The 17,218-nt window shown below is 51.1% G+C and overlaps 9 protein-coding genes across 9 annotated transcripts; 4 read left to right on the top strand and 5 right to left on the bottom strand.

Annotated features, from left to right (window-relative positions):
- Window positions 1-3: 3 nt before the first annotated feature.
- On the top strand, window positions 4-1,241 carry N7489_004316 (TFIIH/NER complex subunit TFB3; the record flags this gene model as incomplete). Its single annotated transcript, XM_056710068.1, has 3 exons — window positions 4-40; window positions 97-337; window positions 407-1,241. 3 exons carry the CDS (start codon window positions 4-6, stop codon window positions 1,239-1,241), a joined length of 1,113 nt encoding a protein of 370 aa, XP_056568489.1.
- A 451-nt stretch (window positions 1,242-1,692) lies between these two features.
- On the bottom strand, window positions 1,693-4,593 carry N7489_004315 (uncharacterized protein; the record flags this gene model as incomplete). The annotated part of the gene is made up of 1 exon (XM_056710067.1): window positions 1,693-4,593. The coding sequence occupies one exon, from the start codon at window positions 4,591-4,593 to the stop codon at window positions 1,693-1,695; it is 2,901 nt and encodes a 966-aa protein (XP_056568488.1).
- A 630-nt stretch (window positions 4,594-5,223) lies between these two features.
- On the bottom strand, window positions 5,224-5,811 carry N7489_004314 (uncharacterized protein; the record flags this gene model as incomplete). Its single annotated transcript, XM_056710066.1, has 1 exon — window positions 5,224-5,811. One exon carries the CDS (start codon window positions 5,809-5,811, stop codon window positions 5,224-5,226), a length of 588 nt encoding a protein of 195 aa, XP_056568487.1.
- Window positions 5,812-6,565: 754 nt separating this feature from the next.
- N7489_004313 (M6 family metalloprotease domain-containing protein) lies at window positions 6,566-7,748 on the top strand (the record flags this gene model as incomplete). Its single annotated transcript, XM_056710065.1, has 2 exons — window positions 6,566-6,582; window positions 6,608-7,748. The coding sequence occupies 2 exons, from the start codon at window positions 6,566-6,568 to the stop codon at window positions 7,746-7,748; spliced, it is 1,158 nt and encodes a 385-aa protein (XP_056568486.1).
- Window positions 7,749-9,300: 1,552 nt separating this feature from the next.
- On the top strand, window positions 9,301-10,869 carry N7489_004312 (histidine phosphatase family protein; the record flags this gene model as incomplete). Its single annotated transcript, XM_056710064.1, has 1 exon — window positions 9,301-10,869. One exon carries the CDS (start codon window positions 9,301-9,303, stop codon window positions 10,867-10,869), a length of 1,569 nt encoding a protein of 522 aa, XP_056568485.1.
- Window positions 10,870-11,154: 285 nt separating this feature from the next.
- Window positions 11,155-12,731, bottom strand: N7489_004311 (F-box domain protein; the record flags this gene model as incomplete). Its single annotated transcript, XM_056710063.1, has 2 exons — window positions 11,155-12,308; window positions 12,368-12,731. 2 exons carry the CDS (start codon window positions 12,729-12,731, stop codon window positions 11,155-11,157), a joined length of 1,518 nt encoding a protein of 505 aa, XP_056568484.1.
- Window positions 12,732-13,379: 648 nt separating this feature from the next.
- Window positions 13,380-14,591, bottom strand: N7489_004310 (putative pantetheine-phosphate adenylyltransferase; the record flags this gene model as incomplete). The annotated part of the gene is made up of 1 exon (XM_056710062.1): window positions 13,380-14,591. The coding sequence occupies one exon, from the start codon at window positions 14,589-14,591 to the stop codon at window positions 13,380-13,382; it is 1,212 nt and encodes a 403-aa protein (XP_056568483.1).
- An 89-nt stretch (window positions 14,592-14,680) lies between these two features.
- On the bottom strand, window positions 14,681-15,061 carry N7489_004309 (uncharacterized protein; the record flags this gene model as incomplete). Its single annotated transcript, XM_056710061.1, has 1 exon — window positions 14,681-15,061. One exon carries the CDS (start codon window positions 15,059-15,061, stop codon window positions 14,681-14,683), a length of 381 nt encoding a protein of 126 aa, XP_056568482.1.
- Window position 15,062: 1 nt separating this feature from the next.
- On the top strand, window positions 15,063-17,074 carry N7489_004308 (uncharacterized protein; the record flags this gene model as incomplete). Its single annotated transcript, XM_056710060.1, has 4 exons — window positions 15,063-15,794; window positions 15,846-16,449; window positions 16,504-16,593; window positions 16,650-17,074. The coding sequence occupies 4 exons, from the start codon at window positions 15,063-15,065 to the stop codon at window positions 17,072-17,074; spliced, it is 1,851 nt and encodes a 616-aa protein (XP_056568481.1).
- Between the last annotated feature and the right edge of the window lie 144 nt (window positions 17,075-17,218).

Raw genomic sequence — 17,218 nt, 5'->3', positions numbered from 1 at the left:
ACCATGGCGTCGAATGCGGCTTCTCGCCGTGATGAAGACGGTAGGCTTTTGTTTGGCTTTGTTGTGATGCATAATGCTAACCACATCTTTTCACAGAGGTTTGCCCCGTCTGCAAATCGTCGCGATACCTCAACCCCGACATGCGTTTTCTCATTAACCCCGAATGCTACCATAAGATGTGTGAATCGTGCGTGGACCGCATTTTTTCATCCGGTCCCGCAAACTGCCCGGTAGCTGGGTGTCGCAAGACGCTGCGTAAAAATCGGTTCCGCAAGCAGACATTCGAAGATATCGGGGTGGAGAGAGAAGTAGATATCCGGCGGCGAGTGATGCACATGTATGTCTCTTTCCAAACACCCCGAAAGCAACCTGCGATATGCGAGGACTAACAGTTTATCTCAATCAGCCTGAACCGTCGTGAAGAAGAATTTGATTCAAAACGGGCATATGACGACTTCCTCGAACAAAGAGAGGACATAATCGCGAACCTAGTAAGCCGCATCGACGTGGCGAAAACCGAAGCTCAGCTCCAAAAATACGCTGCAGATAACATGCAATCTATCCGCGCAAACCAAGCTATAGAAGCCGAGGAAGCCTCCTCATTCCAAGCCCGCATGAGCCTCGAACAAGAAGAAGCCCGCCTGCGCCGCCAAGCAGTACGCCAGGAATACGAGACCGAGCGGCGCGAGATCCAAGCCGGACGCGAGGATTTCCTCACAAGACTCGCCTCCGGCTCATCGACAGATGCCGCGGCCATCGCGCGCGAAGGACACAAGGTGCTTCTCAAAAAGTCGTCGGCGCGCCGCAGCGAGGAAGAACGCATTCGACAGAAACAGGCTGCGCTGCGGTTGGACAACAAGCGTGTGTCGAATCTTTCTACCGTGGAGCAGGCTGGTGCGGCGGATACGGGGCTTGTCAAAGGTCTGCGCAAGATCAAGACGCCCGAGCCGGAGAAGCCGTACGATCCGTTTATGGGCTATGTGCCCGAAAAGCGCGATTACTATTCTCTCCAGTCGTATTATCCGTCGCAGTATCTTGATCCTATTCGCAATGATGCGCGTATGCTGGCTGGTGGTTATGATTTGCGTGAATACTACTCGCGCACCCTGCTCGAGGCTTTTGCTGGTTTGAGCTGCTTTGTTGGGGAGGAAATCTCTCAGCGAGATGCTGCTAATACTTCGAAGTCGACGGCTACAGAGGGTGCTTCTATGGCTGTGGAGGGTGGAGAGAACACCGCCTGAATGATGCTTTGACTTGGTTTGCAATGGCTATGGGGGCTTGCATGGTATTTGAGTTGTTTTATGAGCTATTGAGCATAGCGACGGCGTTTTTTTCTTTTTTTTTTTTTTTCTATTCATTTGGGGTATCCCGGCCGTTACATATGGCATTGCCATCATATCATCTAAAGAATGAACGAATATATTGAGATTGACACAGATAGCACAAAACAAGTAAACAGGCTGGAGAGCTACACAACATTGAACAAGAGATGGAATACGTTATTTCCAAGGCCGCGATATGGCCACAATGACATTTGTGTATCGAGAACTTAGGTACCTGACCAACACTCGATTGCCCAAATCAATGAATTAAACATACAGATGGAACCATACTCCATGAAACAGCGCCAAAGTAGCAGCAAAGTAACCAGAATGCTATCAACACACGCAACGCGATGCAATAAACATTAGCTTAGTGACCGTCCAGAGAAAAGTGACCAGTCATCTCAGCAGTGCTCTCGATGCCCTCCCAGGGCAAGTCCTCCTCGTCATCCAGGTCAATATGGCTGTGGCGAGAAGACTTATCGGTAGTACCAGTGACATCAGGTGCGTGGGACGCGCCAACATCGATTCCAATTGACTCGAGAGTCGCTTCCATTTCGTGCTCGGTCATTTCACGACCATCTTGCTTTTGGCCCTCCAAAACATCGTAAAGAGCGTAGATTTGGTCGGACTTCATGTCGATGTCCTTAAAGACTTTGTCAATCTTTTCTTGCAGGGCCTTGCGCGGGCGCTTGCCGAGCGATGCGTCGAGCTTGCTGTAGGCGCTTTGGTATGTGGCCAGTTGCATCTTCAGATGAGAGAGTTCGTCCTCCAGGGCCTTGAGAACAGCAGCAAGAGCGACAGCAGGGGGTTGCGAGGGGCGCATGGTTGGTTCTTCGTTCCAGACGGATGGCTTGGGCATACGCTCTGACACGGGAATTGGTTTGGCGACCTTCACGGACTCGTGGTTGCAGGTGCCGTCAGTGGAGTGACCATTGCAAACCGTGCAGTTCTGGCCATTGTGACGAGCAATGCTATCCAATGCTTTTTGGGTGGCTTGTGGCAACTTGGATGGATCAGCCGCCGCCAAGTCGACGTGGTGGAGGGTGATATCAGGAAGGATGAAAGCGGATGTCATGTCAGCGGCATTTCGCTGCTTCTTGCGCTGGGATGTTGCCGGCAATGAATTTTCTGAATGGCGTCGAGGACGCTCTGCAATTGGTACTGTGAGACTACTGTCTCCCTCGGTATTTGCCTTTGAGGCAGCGGTAATATCTCCAGTAGCCGAGGCTGGGCGAGGGATTTCTGCTTTGGATTCGCGAAGAGAAGATTTGCGAGGGGCAGGGGTTTTCAAAATGCTCTGTCTGGTCGAGTTGACGGTCTCTGTAGGATTAGATTCCTTAGGGGCACTCGAGCGACGCTGCTTGCGCATCATTCTTTCTTCTTCCAATGTCTTGCGCAGACGAGAGATCTCATGTTCATCAATAACGCTCAACAAGGTAACATCGGCTTCAGACGAAGCCTTGGTCTGCTCGGACACCTCCGGCCCAGTCACATCTTCAACTACCACTCGCTTCACGCGCTGTTTGCTCACGTTGGGTTGTTTTCGGGTGCTCTTGGATTCGGAAGAGCGAGACACAGCTGGCTTCGATGGTTTAGAGGTCGATGTACGTCTCGATGATGGCATCTCAATAGAGAAGAGAGCCTCATCGGCACGTTCTTTTTCAAGCCGAGAAATTTCCTTATCCACTTGATTAGACACCTTGGAGCGGGAGTCATCATGGCGTCTGGTTCTCGTTGTGGAGCGGTTGCTTTTCGATGTGATGTCTCTGGTGCTCCGACTAGCGTCTCCACTGCGCTCAGTGTAAAGCTGGCTGTCATCGACATCATCAGACACGGCTGAACTAGTTTCGGACTCAACGGTGTCCTGTTCGCGAGCCTTGCGGGCCGAGGATCGGCTGAGCTGGGACCTGAGTTCCGCATTTTCCCGTCGCAATTCATCGTTGTCGGCCTTCAGCTCTCGAGTTTCGAGATAAGCGGCTCCAAGTTGTGAGATAGCCGACTCTCTGTCATGGTTCAAGCGCTTGATGGCAGACTCCTGGACCTGGGCCTTTCGATCGGCAATGTCCAACTGGTTTTGTAAAGCGAGATTGGCTGCGTCTAACTTCTGGATCTCATTTTCCAGGCGCTTAGATCCCTTCTTGTGCGCATTATCCTCCGATTCCGACTTAGCCGATGACTGGCGGGGTCTGTTCGCCTTCAAAGATGAGTTCTCCTGGCGGTAACTATCCATTTTGCGCTCTGCCTCAGACTTGAACATCTCCAATTCTGCCACTTTATCCTGAAGTAGTCTCAGATGAACAAACAGGGCCTTCTCGTCTTCGGGGACGGGCACTGCATCCAACGGCATGTGCTCATGGGGGAGAGACACGTCCGTATGATCATGAAGTGGAGAAACGAATCGGGTAGAGCGCATCTTACCCTGTCGGGAGTAAACAGGTGTGCCATCTTCGTACACACCAGAGACAAGTTCAGAGATGTTAGGGAGGTCGGGAAGAAGGAAGGATTGATGGGTCATGGTATCACCAATAGTGTTAGTGTTGGTTGCATTGGCACTGCTTTTCCGGGGAGTTCCTGCGTTGGAAGCCGATTTGCGGAGTTCCTTTGCGTAGGCGTCCTGCGAAGCTCGCTCAATTGCGTCTGCAATCTCCTGTGAGGTGTTTGCGTTTCCAAAACGCGTCGAACGCGTTTTCGTGGCGATAGGGGCAGGTCTTTCATCGCCCAAAAATGAGCCCTCATAGCTGTCACGCACTTTTGCGTGCATATCGGAAAATGTCCGACGCTGGTCGCGTTGAGCCTTCGAGACTTGGGGGCTCATTGTTTCTTTCTGTGCTTGGGTTGCTCGTCGCACCTGAGCGTTCTTTCGTAGGTTGTCACTGACTGCACGACGCGACGGACGCGTTGCAGCAACTGCCTTTTGTGGTGTAGGGTATTCAACGCGCATGGCGGGCGAGGATGAGCGTACACTGTTCTCGAAGCTCATCATAGAACTGCGCGAGTCGTCGCGCCCTGGTTTCTCAGCAGCGCGTCCCACCTCAACGGACATGTCGAGGTCGCTATGTGAAAGGTCGTCGTCCAACTCCTGTTCCTCCTCTTCGGAGGTCTGTATTTGGGAAAATTCGGGGAAAGCGCGGTCAAGTGTTGACGTGTTGATATCGTAGTCAAGCTCCTCGTTGACACGTCGTGTTGAGGTGCCCATTACTTCGTCATTCAAATTGGTGAGCGAAAATGAATCGTCGTTTAAACCAGAATTTTTGTTCATTGGAGGCATTCTAGGAGTAAAAGGGTGAAGTTGGAGATTGGAGCTGGTTTGTTTTGAAGCAAAGTTGGAATGTTTGGGTCGGGCGCGTCTCGGCAACCCCGGGAATTCTGATTGGCTGTTCACCTTATTTCTACTTCTGTACTTCTGTACTTCTCTACTTCTACTTAGATGGCTAATTTTACTAGATTTGTTTGAAATACAAAAACTGGAGTATGTACGAGTACGACTACTACTTGATGGTGTTAAAGTAAACATAATGTTCTGTAAAAGAAAAAATTCTGGTTGGCATCTTTTGTGAACATGAGGAAGTATGATATGGATATGTAATAATTGTAATAATACTTGATAACCACAGTACCCAGAGAAATTGACATTGAGATGGCTATATACTATGTGATTCATTTATGATTTGCAGGTGGGAGCATAGCCACCAACCGTCCTCGACACCAGCTGTGAAAAATTGCTCATCATCCCTCGAAACGGAGCACTCGCGAAATTCATACTCCCCTCTAAGTATGGAGTCTCGGACCTTCTGTGAATGGATTCTAAAAGGCTCCATAGTATAGCTGACTCCCGCAACCACATCCCAATGGTATTGCCGATGCTCCACCTTCAAGTAAGCAGCAAATTCTCTGAGTTTTAAAATCGGAGAACATATTCGTAAAGATAGCCTAAAAGGCAGCCTGTGTGGCTGCGAAAGAAACAGTACACATCAGGAGTATTCAGCCTTCTTCTGATAAAGGAATCCAGAAGTTGATGTAACGCTGGGATAAAGGGCCATCTAGCGGTTCCCTGGTGATAGCAGCTTGTCTGTGTGGCAATGTCCGGAAGCTTGATATCCCAATCAGAGGCAGCGGTGAGAGCGACCAAAGGATCTGTGGGGCCCACGCTCTTGCATTGCGGTTCAACAAGGTAGCAAGTGGCCTCCGCAATGTCAATGTACCGCGCTTCAAACTCGGGAGGCGGAGGGCGCCAGCCTCTTTCAACAAGTGTGCCTGCGGCTTTCTTGGCATCGCCCACGACGATATGTACGTCAAAGACAACTGTGGGTACTCCATAGTATGCTAAAGCATCTTCGGCCCAGAGGTAGCATGGTATGCCGCTTTCCTTGAGTAAGCGACATGCTGAATATCGCTCAATAGACCACGGGTCATCGCAAGTTTGTTTTGCATATCGTTCAAGGAGCCAGCCTTCAATGAGTGAGGCTTCATTAAGGGTGGGCGACATCTGTAGGTTTTTAGAGGACTGCAACAATCAATATATTCTGGAGTCAAAAAGGACAACTTCCCCCTTAGATACAGATCCTTCTTGGGTTGTCGTATCGAATATCTAGCCTTAATGTGTTCAGTATATCTAGTACCACGGCCCTGATTCAACGTCACAATCCTTTCGCGTTGGTGCGTGGTGGCTCGCCCCTGGTTCCTAGATACCCCACCTTGTGATGCAGCCGTCATGAGCTCGTTCTTGTCCCCCTGGAGGACTACTAAAGGCACCGATGCCTAAGATAGTAGACAGTCTACCTAGGTATAACTAGCCAGTGCGCATGTCCACGGATGGCTACGATACATACATACGTATGTATGTAGGATGAATCAGAGCTGTTAAGGGCCCCTGAGGGTTTTGCCAAGGTCTAGTTTCATTGTATGAAACTGATTTGGAACATTAGTTGTTCAGATGAGAGTCAACATTAAATGTCTTATTCCCGACGGCCAATATTTCTCCACTTGATGGATATGTACGATGCTAAGGAGCCCTTTGAATTTCCTAGTTGTTTCGTAATTATTGTTCCCCGACTCCTGTCTCACTTCGAACCGAACGCGCTTCCTTACTATAAAACCCTTAATTACCAGTCAATGATATACTTGGTACAAAGCATAAATCACCCACATCAAGAGCTGTACAGATGAAAATCCAATCCAATCAGCTGTTAGGGCTCGCTCCTTGGGGGGTTACTCTGCCTCTGGACACAGGTTGTCGAGGCATGCCCAACCGCTCCCGGTTCGTTTTCTATACCTAGTCTTAGAGCTGGATTTCCACTCCAAAGCCATCCGTCTCGTTCTCTCAACTCACGCGCCGCCGGGAATGGTGCCTGCAAGCTCAAGCCGACTTCAGTGGATCTCAGCGAGGGTATCGGTGCTACAGACCAGACTTTTGCCCCAAGTACTGGCACCCTCAACGCCTATATGATTTTCGTTGACTTCCCTGATGCACCGGCCTCAGAGGCCACTGAGGAATTACACCAGCTCTTCGTTCCCGGTGCACCAGACTGGTACACTAATTCCTCCTTCGGTCAACTCAGTCTCGACATCACCACCGACACATCCCGCTTCTATCGCATGCCCAAAGCGTCCACCTCCTACCCCTACGACCGGGGAATTACCTCAGAGCTTCTAGCAGAGTACATCCAAGACGCGCTGGACTCAGTCGGCAAGGCCATCAATTTCGCCGGCACCGACGTTCTCTATATCGTCCCGACCAAGGCAGCAAAGCACATCTCGTTCTCGCCTACCTACATGGGCGAACTGACGGCAGGGGATGGAACCATTATCAGTAAGACTGTCACCTTCGGCCAAGACGCTCCAGACTCATGGGGCTTCCTGGTGATGAACCACGAGACTGGACACACAATGGGTTTACCGGATCTGTATCCGAGCTCGGATACTGGCGACAGCACTACCATGTACGTTGGTGGGCATGACATTATGGGCTTGATTAGCGGCGCCCTTCCCGATTACTTTGCGTGGCACAAGTGGAAGCTGGGATGGTTTTCCGATGACCAGTTCGATTGTGTGGACGGTGCTGGATCGACAACTCACACCATTACCCCTGTGGGAACGAAGGAGGGCGTCAAGGGAGTCGTTGTGAGGCGGGATGAGACTACTGCTATTGTCGCTGAGGTGAGAACCAAGGATGGCGCGGATAGCAGTGCTTGCAGTACGGGAGTCCTTGTCTATACGGTATCGTCATCCACGGGTTCGGGCCAAGGCCCTATTCGCGTCCATGATGCGACCCCAAGTTCTGGGGGATGTGGTGGGGACGAACTCAATGATGCCCATTTCACAACCGAGACGGGCCGGGAAACTTTTGTTTCGGAAGATGGTGTCAAAATCACTGTGGTTGGACAGAAGGGGGACGAGTATACCATTACAGTCGAGGTGGCGTGAGTGGAATATATCGTCGGCGTGGATTCTATTTGCGTCCCGTGTGTCTTCAAGTTAATTCGTGTACGTACATATTTGTCAGGGCAATAGATGCATATACAGACGGTGCTAAACCAGAAACCAAATTACATTGAATGGGCCTCTAACTATTTACTCGCGGAGTTAAGTGTTCATTAGCCCGTAGAGAAATAAACAAAAAAAAAAGCCCCCGCCATTCAAGTCAATTCATGCTGGAGGCTTTACCGCTTTCCCTTTATCAAAGGACAAGCTGATAGGTACTCCTCCCTGTGGAGTACCTGGCTGGTTTGCAGTCATTCCGCCGCGCTCCGCGCGGCATCAGATTTATTTGTGATTATATATAACCATCGTCAGATTCTGCTAGAAGCAGCTGTTAGTCTAGCATACTGCTACGGTGTATATTTAGTCTCTATTTCCCGGTTCAATATATATCCTAAATATGTCCTTATGTACATACCTAGGTACTTAGGGGGTGGTGCTGATACTCCGTACGCCTTTATCACTCTCGGCCAGAGTGATCTAATTGATCTACATATGATCTACATGTCAGCACCGAACGTTGAAACGGGCGATCATGCCTTAATTTTCTCACTGCAGCAAGGGATTTTGATGTCGATGACCTTTTGGTCGAGTCTATCACCTACATACGGAGCGACTCTATAGCACTTGAGTACGTAGGCAATTTGTTTTCATGCGCCATATGGATCTGATGAAAGGGAAGAAAACACTGGACCAAAAGTAGCATTGCTGAATGGAGTTCACAATAGGCGTATGTACAACATGCTTGCTCTCCAGTCATTCCTTCTATTCCTTCTAGTTACTTAGATTGTTGCCGCAATTTATATAAAATATCTCAATTCACTGCACATGTTGCTTCGGTTTCTTGTAATTGGTGGGATGTATTTTTATCAATGTAACGCCTTGGAGGAGGCGATGCTCAAATATATCATGTGCAAAGTAGTAAACCGAGGTCGCCTGCAATGGTAGATTACGAATATATCGATTTTGCTTGAAGCCTCCGGGTACGAAATGAGTATAGGGCATGGTAATCTCATCTGATAGGAGCCACAGAAACTCTATCCATGAGCTTAGAAGGAACAAGCTAGTCTTGGAAAACTCAGGTAAGACATAATTGCCCTGGACGGAAAGAAACAATGTAGATTATAATGAAATGAGGATGTTGTACGTGAGATTTGGACGATCACCACATGTCGAAATTCCCCGTTGGGCTAGTATATAAATTGGTACCTCTAGTAACATCCATCGGCATACTAGAGTATTGTATATTTAAGTACTGCGAAGTATCCCAGTCACGGGTAGGGCATCCCCCGGTCCACGTGTTGCAGCCTCAAGCAAGAGCGACGGACCAATCAGCGGGAGCAAAACACTCACGAGCACAACGTTCGCAAGGGTTAACCCAAATGCTTTACAGTCAGGTCGACATTTAAATATGAACTGGTTTCCCCCTCTTCGCATTCTATATGCTCACAGGTGTCACGGACTAGTCAAGCTGTGATTTCGTGTATTCACCGGTGTGATGGCGGCGTTTTCTAAAAACCATGGAGAGGAAGAGGGCCTTCTCGGAGAGAAACAAGAGCAACGCTGGAAACAGCAACGCCAGCAATCTTCCCGAAGATGGACAGCGTTGACCATCGTGTCCCTGCTGGGCACTTTCGCCCTGGTTGTGTACTTCGCGAAGGGAACCCAGTGCAACCCTCCTCCACGTGCCACAACCCAGCCTGACCTACCTCTGACTTCCCCCGTGAACATGTCGAAGAGATCTGACTGCACTACTGTCGATGGCGGTTACCAATGTAATTCCGAGCTCTCACACAAGTGGGGCCAGTATTCGCCCTATTTCTCTCTTTCCGAAGAATCATCCATCTCGAATGAGGTACCTCATGATTGTCAGATCACTTTTGCTCAAGTGATCTCCCGTCATGGTGCTCGATTCCCGTCCGCGAAGAAGAGCAAGGTATATGCCAAGCTCATTGAAAATATCCAAGCGAACGCGACTGCATACAATGGCAACACGAAGTTCCTCCGCTCATACAAGTACACCATGGGCGGTGATGATTTGGTACCCTTCGGAGTGAACCAGATGGTGGACTCGGGGACCAAATTCTACCAGCGCTACGAGGCGTTGGCGAAGAAAGCTGTGCCCTTCATTCGGTCATCTGACTCAGGGCGGGTTGTGGCTTCAGGCGTGAACTTTATCAAGGGATTCCAGCAGGCAAAGTTGGATGATAAAAGTGCCAATCACCGTCAGCCAAGCCCCAAAACCAACGTCATCATCTCAGAAGAGTCTGGCACCAACAACACTCTGAACCACAGCGAGATCTGTCCTAAGTTCGAAGACAATGAGCTGGGCGACAAGGTCGAAGAAAAATACATGAAAATCTTTGTGCCGCCCATCCGAGCTCGTCTCGAGGCCGATCTCCCTGGCGTTAAACTTGAAGACATCGATGTTGTCAGTCTGATGGACATTTGCCCTTTCGAGACAGTGTCTTCAAGTGACGACGCAGCCGAGCTATCTCCATTCTGCGACCTCTTCACCCCGACCGAATGGAGCCAATATGACTACCTCCAGTCGTTAAGCAAGTACTATGGTTATGGCGCCGGCAATCCTCTCGGCCCGACCCAGGGTGTCGGTTTCGTAAACGAACTGATCGCCCGACTCACTCGCCACCCAGTGAGAGACCACACAAGCACAAACCGTACGCTCGACGCCCCCGGCGCTGCGACATTCCCCCTCAACTACACCATGTACGCCGACTTCACACATGACAACGGAATGATCCCGTTCTTCTTTGCTTTGGGGCTGTACAACGGCACCGCTCCACTCTCGCTCACCCACGTCCAGTCTCCTAGCCAAACAGACGGGTTCTCATCCGCCTGGACAGTCCCCTTCGGTGCTCGGGCTTATGTTGAGATGATGCAATGTCGTCGGGAACCCGAGCCGCTCGTGCGAGTCCTCGTTAATGACCGTGTTATTCCGCTGCACGGTTGCCCGGTGGATAAACTTGGCCGTTGTCGCCGTCGTGATTTCGTGAAAGGGCTTACTTTCGCACGCTCTGGCGGCGACTGGGCCAGGTGTTATAAATAGGGGGATTCTGAAAAATAACCGGTGCAGAGTTGGTCCTCCGACACATTTGTATTTGATGATACCCTAAAGATTGCATCCCTTACATAGACATCCATATCTTTAGTCAATATTAATGCGGTATATTTTACCACGAAATCCGTCTTGGAACAATATAATCGTACCCGAATATATATTCAAACGGCTCTAATACGTGCAAGTCGTCAAAAAGGTAATTCAAACAGCCCCCACCTCCAAAAAGTATCCAAAAAGTAACTATCATCTTTTAGACACCTCTGCCTCTCCTTTTTACATACTCCAATGTGACTGACCATTCCTTTTAACGCGATGCGGAGCAGAAAGAACCCACGCCTCCCAAAGAGGCATCTGCTCACGCAAGACATGCACACCGTCATCCCCTAGGTCCTCACTAGACAAAGCACGCAGTCTCCCGAGCGACGTCCGTCTCAGCGGCAATCGCCTACCCACTACCAAAGCAGGGAGGCCATCGGACGCGAGCGGTGCAGTAGTTGGCGAATGAACAGCCGAGGACGTACCAGCCGCAACAGTAAGAGAAGATGGCACAGGGCCAGCAATGTAATCATCAAAAACCTCCACACCGTTTGAGACAGAAGCAGAATCAAAATGTGCAGCATAGTCAATATCCTTTAGAACTAGCCACTCGAGCTGCTCCATTTCCTCACGCAGGACAACCAGCACATCGCGCCACAAACCGCCAGGCCGGAGGTAGACACCGAGTAGGCGGAAATCGCGTAGCTGGGCACTATGGCGACGTGCTAGTGCGACGATCTCATCTGCGCTCAGGCGCCAGCCTTGAATACTGAGTTTGCGGAGGGTTTTCCAGCGGATGTGGTGGAATAGTAGCTCGAGGTCGAGGTCTAGGGGTGTTTTGCTGAGGAAGCCGATGTGGATGGCCATGAGGTTTTTGGCCGCGATGAAGAAGCGGTGGAAGACGCCTGAGAGGTCGGCCATGGTCGTAGTAATGTCGGTTGCTGAGTGGAAGTTTATGTCGAGGCTTGTGAGGCGTCCGCCCATGGCGGCGAGGGTTGTTGACGGGGCATGGAGGAGCTGCAAGGTTGCTTCGGGGCTGATCTGGGGCCCTGTGAAGCGGATGGAGCTGCATTTTGAATCGAGGAGGGCGATGCTGAGGTTTGTTACGGCGCGCGAGCAGGCGGTCTCCCAGTCGAACCGGATGCTTGCGGTGCTGGTGCTGGTCCCCAGTGAGTGGTCGCGTATAAAGTCGATGAGGTACTCGTCTGCTTCGTCTTGGAGTCTTAGGAGTTTTATTTCCTGTAGGGCTGAAAATGATGCGATTGCACGGCGGAGGCGGGTTCGGTCATTGTTGGTTTCAGTTAGATTGGTTTGTTCACGCAGTCGGCAGCTGTGCAGTTGGGATATTTCGGGATTCTCTGACCCCAATGTTCGCAGTGTCCGGGCCCAACCTGTATTTTGCTCTTAGTCAATTTGCTCGCTTCTATATGAGAGATTGAAGAGCTGGTACCGCTTCCTTGATAAAAGGGTCGCACCATGTACGTGATGGTCTTCACATAGTAGGCCAGCTGCATGTCTACCAGTTCATCTAGTCGCCGGAAGCCGTGCTCAGAAAAGCGCAAAGTAAATCGGTTAAACTTGTAAGGGGTACCGATTTGCATGAAGCGCTTGCAGACGAGTCGAAATTGATCCAGATCGGACACTTCGACATGTTGGTCGCCAGCCCGGAAAGTATGCCCATTTTTATTGAATCTGCCGTTTAGGGCTCGAGGCGCGGGTTCGAGGAGATAGGACAATATCTCGCTCAGTAGCTCGTCAGCGAGATCATAAATGTGACGTGGCTGGGCCATGATCGGCGCGCGCAGCCGAAGCATCGGCTGCTTGATGAAGTAGCAGCAACATGGAAATATGGAGGAATTGAGGGAAAGTCGACGTTCTTGACTTGTCCCCAAGACCGGAGAGACAAATCACGGAGGGAATTGGGGAGGAGGGGAAACGAGGAATAATAAAAAAATTAACTAAAATTGATATCCAATACTCGACTCATCGCCGTTCTCCTGCAGACACTAGTAGGACAGTTGACTTGTCTCACCATGCATGGCGAGAGCTCTCGCCCTAACGATTGATTTCGCGACCGGGGACGATCGTCTAGTGCCTGGGTTAGCGCCCTCTGCACTGACAAGCCGGGCTTTCTGACCCGATCCGCTTGATTTCATTGGCGACGGTGCCACACAGGAACCACATGATTGATTGACTCTGCGGCCAGCCAGCGCGCGAACTTGCAGAAAAGGCCATTGGATGAGAGTGAGTAGTGTTGAAGAGGGGGACTAATGCAGACCCCGCCGGCAAGTCATCACATCATGCAGGGTGATTGACCATGCGTGTGGGTTATATGCCTGCCCAAAAGGATTGGGGGTTAATGGCCGAAATCAAGACGGACTAATGTATGTACATGTGTTTCAGAGATTATCTACTAGCTATCGGATCTTCCATATCATTACGTGCCGTGTGCATGCAACCTATCAGACCTTCGCGAGATGGGCTCGGCGCCGTCTGACATCTGTGCTGCTGATTTTGGACTCAAAGTTCTCAACGTCAGTGACAGTGGCAGCCTCCCCAGACTGGAGTACGTCCACCTCGAATACGGCAAGGCCTTTCCATCCCTTCTTCACCCGCTCTTCGTTGACGGCCGCCCCTCCTGAGTGCGTCTCCTTCGAAACAACAATTGCTCCAAGGTTCTCCTCGGTAATCGTTGGGCCAAATGGATCGGAGATCTCCACAAATTCAAAGGCAAGGTTGGGCTGGATCCTTACGACGACCATCTTGCCATTGGGACCTGGCGCAAAGGCACGTTCAATCTGCGGTGATTTCTTTTCAGGCGAGAAATCCATAATGGCCGTCAGGAAAGCCGCAGTACTCTGCCAACGTTCCTCCCAACTCTCAAGGAATTCGGCATATTTTTTATTGACCAACAGCGCATCCCCGGTAACTCCGATGGTCAGGCGGCCCTCCTGCCCCCGGTCCAGCGGTTCCAGGACCAATGCAACTGCTGTGAGCAGTAGTTTGTGACCAACATGAAGGTGATCAAATGTGCCACCAACGACCACGGAATACTGTGGAGTGGATGGATGTTGGTTGTCGGGAATTAACAGGCGGCCAGAGATCGTCCAGTCAGGCTCGCTTATGATGGCTTGCATGCTTGCCGCCCTGCCGTCCCGATCCTGGCTGCCGACACTGTTGGTGAAGGAATTAGCCAAATTTTGGCCTGTTATGTTGGACAAATAGAAAACATAATCCCAACAGCGCCCCGAATTAGCTAGTGATCGGATGTCCAGAATGGGCCCAAAGCGAGAACTACCAGAGGCCTGGATGGCCGAGGTGTTCTCACTTGCGTCGATAAATACCACCCGGGTGTCAATGCCACCTGGAGAGTCTAATTCAATGTTCTGCGTTGCACAGACAGCACCAACCAGGGTATAGACGCTGGTCAGGTAATGTTGGAGTTGTGCAAACACTTTGGCCCGAGGTTGGCAGCTCGGGGAAAGAAGATCTGGAATGGCCAAAGCAATATCCAGCACAGCTGTACGGTTGGATCCACTCAAGGCATTTGAGAGCTTGGTGTAGACGTCCACCAAGGATGGCTGGAAGACATCTTTGACTTGGGCAAAAGAAAAGGCTGGAGGCGGGGGAAGTAGTAGTAAAGCCGAGGGTGAATTGATGTGATCGGAAGCCATGGTGTGAAGAATATATAATTACAGCAACGAGCACTGGGGGGATTAACACCCAAGTCAAGAGATGTAAGATCAACAAAGAAACCGAGAAATCACATAGACCACAGAAACAAAAGAACCACAATTCCCTGAAGAAGTGATCGGATCCATCCACATCGCAGGCTGGGGTACCCGGCTGAGTCAGCTATTTCTCCTGGGATGACACCGCCCTCTGTCCTCGACTCTACAACTCTCTGATCGAGATGAGGATGCCATTGAGAGCCAAGTGACCTGATAAGCTGGAATGATATCTGGCTGACACGGTCCTCTGGTTGGAGCTCCTTCGAAGCCCCCGCTATATCCCCGATTTGGTGCACCCCCCAACCTCCTTCACTGGTCTCGATCGAGAAACAGTGGAGCTCATCCTCCCAACTACGATCCATCGCACCATTCCCTTCATAGACGGCGCTCTTGCTCTTCAGCATAGACCGCATCATGTCGAATCCCGCCTCCTACGACTCTCACCGGCGCTCAGCTGTCTTCAGTCGCCAGCCGGAGGAGCTTCACATTCCATCAACCGGGCCAATCAACCCGAACCTGTCCCGCCAATCCTCCTCGCACGACTATCCCACCACATCGGACGCAGGTGCCCGACTCCCCTCGATCAACGTACAACAGAGCTCTCAGTACGGCGGCGACGGGAACACTAGCAGTAGTGCCCTTCCCGGAGCCTTGCAGCCAGGGAACCAGAACCGTCCGGCTGCAGTATCAATAAATACCGCTCCATCAGTCGTCCCTACCATGCCGCAGTCATCGTCGCAGTCCAACCACCGAGCCAGCATGATCAATTCGCATGGACATTCACGATCTAGCCCCGCCGGGTTCGACCAATCCATGTACAAACAACATGCTGCGCCTGATGGCTCCAAATATCCCTCCTCCCCTGGAGGATTTCCGCCTCACACCCCGCAAGGCTCCAAGTATTCTCCTCTTGGCCTCGCCGATATCAGGCCATCCGGTGAACACTTGTTGAGCGAGGCACTTATGAACCCCGGAATGTCATCAATGTCTTACAATAATGGAGACAACCAGGTGCCGACCAACAGCAATTACGTGGCCCCATGGCCTATATACGCGGTGGATTGGTGCAAATGGCCCATCACAGGCAACTCGGGCTTTGGTGGAAAGCTAGCCATGGGAAGCTATTTAGAAGATAGCCACAACTATGTATGTGCATCCACCCTATGGATGAATATGTTTGTGCTAATCCGTTAATAGATTCAAATCCTCGATACCCACTGGACGCAACCAGATCCCGACACACCAGATGCGGCCGCAGGGGAGATCAAACTCGACTATGTGAAAACAGCCGAGGCAACACATTCTTACCCTGTTACCCGCATCCTCTGGGAGCCTCCCTCATCTCAGAAGCAATCAACTGATTTGCTGGCCACGTCAGGAGACCACCTTCGCTTATGGTCACTGCCAAATTCTCAGCCTCTCCAAAGCTCAAACTCGATCACTCGTCCCATGAACCAGCGAGAGCCCGCCACCTCCAAACTTTCCCCGTTGGCCTTGCTGTCTAACTCAAAATCCCCCGAGCATACTGCTCCTATTACCTCTCTTGACTGGAACACAATTTCTCCTAGTCTGATCATTACTTCGAGTATTGACACAACTTGCACCATCTGGGACATTCCCACATTGACAGCGAAGACGCAACTGATTGCCCACGACAAGGAGGTGTATGATGTTCGCTTCTGCGCCAACAGTGTCGATGTTTTTGTAAGCTGCGGCGCTGACGGTAGTGTGCGAATGTTCGATCTGCGAAGCCTTGAGCATAGCACAATCATTTACGAGCCGACGGATAAGAACGAAAAGCGTACGTGTCTGCCTGATAGTAATTACGTGCTCTGAATATTGACAATATCTTCAGCAGTCATGAGCCCAGGAGCTCCCGGAAGCTCCAGCCCCCCCGGCCAATCGCAAACCGGCCTCTACCCTCCGCCTTTGTTGAGGATCGCAGGTATGGATGGCATACCAAAACATGGAATATAATTACAAGCTAACGAAATTTCCCAGCATCCCCACATGATGCCCACCTCCTGGCAACATTCTCACAGGACTCCAGTGTTGTCCGCGTTCTCGATGTCCGACAACCAGGCCAGGCTCTATTGGAACTGAAGGGCCATTCAGCTGCCTTGAACTGCGTAGAGTGGTCTCCAAGCCGTCGCGGCATCCTCGCATCCGGTGGCGATGATAGCATGGTTCTCCTCTGGGACCTCATCAACCCGCACAACGCCGCACCAGTTGCTTCCCCTCCCTCCAACACCCCAGGAGCGCCGCCTTCCACAACCTCGGAGCGCGGCCCAGCCGGCGTCTGGCAGAGCGAATACGAAGTGTCCAACATCAGCTGGTCCCCACAAGGCGGGCCTAACCACACCGGCCAGCCACGGGAATGGCTGGGAGTGTGCGGTGGACGAGGACTAACTGGTGTTGCGTTATGAGCCGACCACAAAATCAGGTCTTGATTTCCCTACTTCCGTCTCTTCTCTTCCCTGGAGCTTTCCGACAACCATGGCTCCTGCATTAGATGGTCCAATCTCTGATATTTGTTTCTGTTTGCCGCGATCTATAGCTTCGCGTGCCCA

Source organism: Penicillium chrysogenum (genome assembly GCF_028827035.1).
Source record: "Penicillium chrysogenum strain IBT 35668 chromosome Unknown utg000002l_segment0_segment0, whole genome shotgun sequence".
Taxonomy (NCBI): domain Eukaryota; kingdom Fungi; phylum Ascomycota; class Eurotiomycetes; order Eurotiales; family Aspergillaceae; genus Penicillium; species Penicillium chrysogenum.
Note: the sequence above shows the minus strand (reverse complement) of the source record. Positions and strands in the feature narration are given on the sequence as shown.